General features: G+C 21.9%; 1 protein-coding gene across 1 annotated transcript; it reads right to left on the bottom strand.

The window, feature by feature from the left end:
* Nucleotides 1–488: 488 nt before the first annotated feature.
* Nucleotides 489–3,216, bottom strand: Phum_PHUM429190 (multiple inositol polyphosphate phosphatase 1 precursor, putative; the record flags this gene model as incomplete). The annotated part of the gene is given in 8 exon segments (XM_002429287.1): nucleotides 489–721; nucleotides 804–1,020; nucleotides 1,094–1,103; nucleotides 1,122–1,332; nucleotides 1,424–1,694; nucleotides 1,759–1,937; nucleotides 2,022–2,153; nucleotides 3,132–3,216. 8 exon segments carry the CDS (start codon nucleotides 3,214–3,216, stop codon nucleotides 489–491), a joined length of 1,338 nt encoding a protein of 445 aa, XP_002429332.1.
* Between the last annotated feature and the right edge of the window lie 1,913 nt (nucleotides 3,217–5,129).

Below are 5,129 nucleotides of genomic sequence, written 5' to 3'. Positions count from 1 at the left end.
GATTTTGTATTTAATTCAAAGAGTAAATAAAGTTTTTTTTTTTTTTTTTTTTTGTAACGAGCGTAAATTTTTTTCTTTATTGAAAAAAAAAAAAAAAAAAAAAGTTAAAAATTTTAACAATATTTTTTTTCACCGCGTTATTATTATTTCGATAAATTTAATTTTTATTACAGTTTTTTTTTAAAAGCAAAAAGTAATAAAAATTTTTGATATAAAAGTAAAAACTACATAAATTTCCTAATGTTTTATTATTTTATTTTAAATTTAAAACGTGAAAAAATAAAGCAAAGCAAATGATTTATTTAAATTTGTTGCATTAAAGCGTAATTTGTCAACGCATTTCAATATTTTATTTAATTTTTTAATTAATTTATTTAAATCACGCAATTTTATTTATTTTTTTTTTTAAATATTTTATTTTTCTATATTTTAAACTAAAGTTTTTTTTTTTTATTAAAAAGGATACAGCGTAGAGTTTTAAATAATTGTTAACTATTAAAAATTTTTACAGATGATTTAAATACCAAAATAATAATCTGACACAAAATCCAATAAAATATGGAATTTTGAAAATAAATAAAAGAACCTCCTCGACTTTTACACCATTCCAAATTGCAAGATTCGAATACATCATCGAATTTGTCTCTTATGTACGACCAGGAACATAAACCTACGTCGCATCCTTCATAATCGATTCTTCTTTCGTTAACGAAAAACATGACTCTATTGTACTCTCCAGTTGTACACCTGTAAGTGAAAACATATTTTTATTTATTATAAAAATAGGTAGTAGTAAAACAAACAGGTATCGAAGCATAATTCTAAAACTTGCTTGTAAAAGACTGCTATCAGGTTAGCAGCAAATGGACTCAGTTCAGACGTTTTCCAATCTCGATTTTTTTGCTCTTGAAAATTATCGTGTCGTAGAGGGATACCGTGATTTGCGATACCCAATCTTGCCAATGTCATTAAAAGAACAGAAGCGTGGGAAAAATAAAATTTACCCATGGGTTCTTGATCCTGCTGCAAGGTTTCATCTTCTAAATGCCTGAATAAGGAACAACCGAGAAATCATTGTGAGATTTTTCGTTACCGGGAAATGCCTTTAAAAAAATTTTTACCTGAATCCTTCAAGCATATCTTTTACAGTTGTGCATCCCAAACGTAAATTCAAATCGTCTCCATATCCTGAATCGTAATAAGCTTGTATATCTTCCAAATATTCCAAAGTACGCAATTCGCTTCTTGTAAAAGCAGCACACCATGGTGAACGATCATTTAAATTCCATGATTTATCAAACCTGCACATATCATAGATTGTTTCAATTGTGTCTAGAAAATTTAATTCGATCGTTATTTGATTGTTATTGTAAAAAAAAAAAAAGAAAAAAAATTTATTAAATTTATTCCGTCTGATATTTACCAACGGATAAATCGTATAAAAATCCTAATCTCGAACTAACGTTATGTACCAAAGTTTGCATATCTTCGGTTAATTTAAACAATTCCGTTTCTTTTTGATTCATCGGATTATCTTTAACTTGTTTAATCCAATGCGTGCAATTTTCATAAGGTTTTATGATGGTATCGTTTACAACGGCAGGTGGTATCCAGACACCTTGATTAGGTTCAAATAACCCTTCGGCAAAAGCTTGTGCGCTTTGCCTAGTCCTTTCAGAATCCGTGTGCCTAAACTATTGAACCAAAAACTTTCTTATTGAAGGAATTTACATAATTTAAAATGAGTAAATGATTTACCCGAAAAAGATTTGGACTGTATCCTTTTTGAAAAAAAGATTGATATTTAGTCTTTAATCTTTTTGCCAGAAAATACAAATCAGAATATCCTTGTTTGGTTAATAAATTAGCATCCGACATTTTAACATTGAACGACCAACTTTTTAACGTGTTGATATCCGCGTAACACAATCTTCCATCTGGAAATTTTTTTTTTTAAATAAAATAAAAATAATAATAATAATAATAATTTAAAATAATTTATTTAACGTAATCGACAGTACTTTTAAGTTCTTCATGATTTCGTATAATTTCAACTTTTAAATGTTGCAATTGTGATAATTCCCGAATGCTTTTTCTCCCAGGATATCTGGTACCATGTCTTGCAAGCATCCATATTTGAACTGGTTCACAATCTGTTTTTTTTTTTATCAACAAAAAACAATTTTAATTGTATCATTATTATTATTATTAATTTATTACTTGTAATAAAATTTACAATAATCATCTTAATCTTAATAATTACTGATAATAATAATAATAATTATATTTTTAAAAAAATAAAACAAAAGGAAATGTTTTTCTCATGAACATTAAATCCAAAAAAAAAATAGTAATAAAGTTAGAATGAATGAAGTATAATAACAGAAATTGAATTTAAAAAAATTTTTCTTTTTTTTTTTTTTAGGTCATACTAAATTTAAAAAAAAAAAAAAAAAAAAATTTTTTGTTTTATCCTTAATAAATTTTAACTAAAATGGATAAAATTTTTATCCTACTAATAATTGTATTATCTTGTTACTGTGTAAAAAAACTGTTTAAATGAAAGGGAAAAAAAATGGGACTTTAATTCAAAATAATTTTTTTATTTAATGGATAAAGATCAGATTTTTTTATTATTATTTAAAATTTACTATTTTAATATGATTCATTCCCTAAAGGGAAACGAGAGAATGAATGAATGAATGAATGAAACTCTGTTTAAATCTGTAATTCTTCATTTTTATGCTAAATTTTTTTAATTTTCTGAAATAATGATGATGATGATGATGATGAAAAAATTGATTTTTTTTAATTAACAAACCTTAAATTAAATGTAATTATTTATATATAATAAACAAATAATTAATTTAAAAATAATAATAATAATAATAATAATAATAATAATAATAATAATAATAATAATAATATTTACTTAAAACGTTAAATTTTTTTCCCCCCCCCCTTTGTTATAGTTAAATTAAATTAAATTTAAACAATTTATTTTGTTCTATCAATTTATTATTTTGTTCGTTAATTGTTAAATAATTTAATTGAATGATTATTATTATTATTATTATTATTATTATTATTATTATTATTATTATTATTATTATTATTATTATTATACTTACCTAATATTTTTTGATCTCTTAATCTGGGTCTTTCATAAACAAATTCATAAGCTGTTTTAGTGCCAAATTTTAAATATGGATTCATATTATTAGCATAACAATCGGTCATTTCCCTCGAAATTCCAGTGACCGTTTTTTTGGCGGTAAAAAAGTAAACAAACCATATTTTTATCATAAACGTATGAAATAACATTTCGATGAAATTTTAAAAAAAAAAATTTAAATTTTTAATTTATTCTTTTTCTCGACGTTTTTTTTTTTTAATAAAACATCACCTGAAATTAAACCACAAAAATTTTTTTGGCTATCGTTAATTCAATTTAACAGAAATTTTCTGTTGAAGAAATAAATTTTTTTTTTTTTTTTAAATAAAATATACTTTTTGGTTTGGAACAAAAACATCTAATTGATAGTTTTTTTGCGATTTCCGGTCATCGAAAAAATTATAACTTGCAAATTACCTACCTATGACGTCATTCTATCTTCACTTCCTTTCATTTTTTTTTTTTACCTTATTTGTTAATTTTTTACTTAAATTTTAAATTGTTTCTCTTTTTTTTTTTTTTTTTTTTGTTATAAAATGTAAAATTATTGATTGGTCTTTAACAAAAAAACTTTTAAAATATCAACAGTAAATAACACAAAAACGTAATTTAAATTAATTTTAAATGCAAAATAACATTTACAGGCACTTATCAATAATAATTAGTGACTAATATAAAACTTATTTTAAACTACACTTTATCATCAAACTCTTTGTACCTTGTTTAAAAACATATTGAGCAGTAGCAATAATAATAATAATAATAGATGAGTTGAATATGAAAAAAAAAAAAAAACCTGTTTTGCATATGTAAAGACTACACAAGTTTATTAATATTTAACTAAATAACAAGTGACTCTCCCACATTCTTCAAATAAATGAAGTTTTTTTTTTTTTTTTTTTTTTTTTAAATTCAAAAATTTGCATTTTAGATAATTCATTTTGTAAATAATTGCCAATTATTTAATCCATGATAATAATTACTTTAATATATATATATAATTTTTTGTATTAAATAAGAAATAGAATTTTTTTTTTTTTTTTAAAATTTACAATTATAATAAGTAAGAAGAATCGTTTTAACACAATTATTTATTTATTTAATAAAATGTGTAAAATTAATATTAAAAATGATGTAATGTATATTTACTAAAAAAAAAATTTAATGTTTATTCATTTTTAGTTTAAAATAAAAGGGAAACATATGATGTAAAAATCAAAGGATGACGTCATCGACCAAGTTTTTTGTTTTTTTTTTTTTTTGTTACTTCAAGGTATGAACCTAAACGACGCCATTAACTACTCTAATGTTTTATATATTAAATAAAAAAAGAAAGAGAGAAAAGAACTTTAAATAAATTTATAAATTACATGCACACACAGAAAAAAAAAATTAATTAATTTAAGAATAATTGTAATAAGTTTTATCATTAATCAGTCTCATTACGTACATACCTAGTAAAAACTAATGATTAAAAAAAAAAAAAACTTTTTAAACACTTGTACTTTTATTCTTTACCTATACAATTTTCATTTGTATGATTAACTTGCAAACACTTTTAAATAGTACATGAAAACTGACATCTTTTATTCACAATTTCTAAAAGTCAACTAAATATCATAAGAAAAATATTAATTATCTTTAGTTTAACAGTGGAACAACCTCTTTCCACACACACACACACACATAATTGTACATGTCAGGTTTAATAAAGTTTTTTTTTTTTTGGTTTTTAATATTATTTATAATTATCTTAGAAAACAATTTAATATAAAATATAAATTAAATTAATGTAAACTGAAAAAATAACTTAATTATCAAAATATTATTTTCAATATGTTTTAAGAAAGAGTCAATGTAAAATTTTGTATTTCAGATTTTTTTTTTTTTTTTTTTAAACAATTATAAATTTGATGTAAAGAATTTTCGAAACGTTTGAAATTTAATAAATTAA

Source organism: Pediculus humanus, genomic scaffold (assembly GCF_000006295.1).
Source record: "Pediculus humanus corporis 1103172108195 genomic scaffold, whole genome shotgun sequence".
Classification (NCBI taxonomy): Eukaryota; Metazoa; Arthropoda; class Insecta; order Psocodea; family Pediculidae; genus Pediculus; species Pediculus humanus.
The sequence above is the reverse complement of the archived record's forward strand: the minus strand, read 5'-3'. Positions and strand labels throughout refer to the sequence as shown.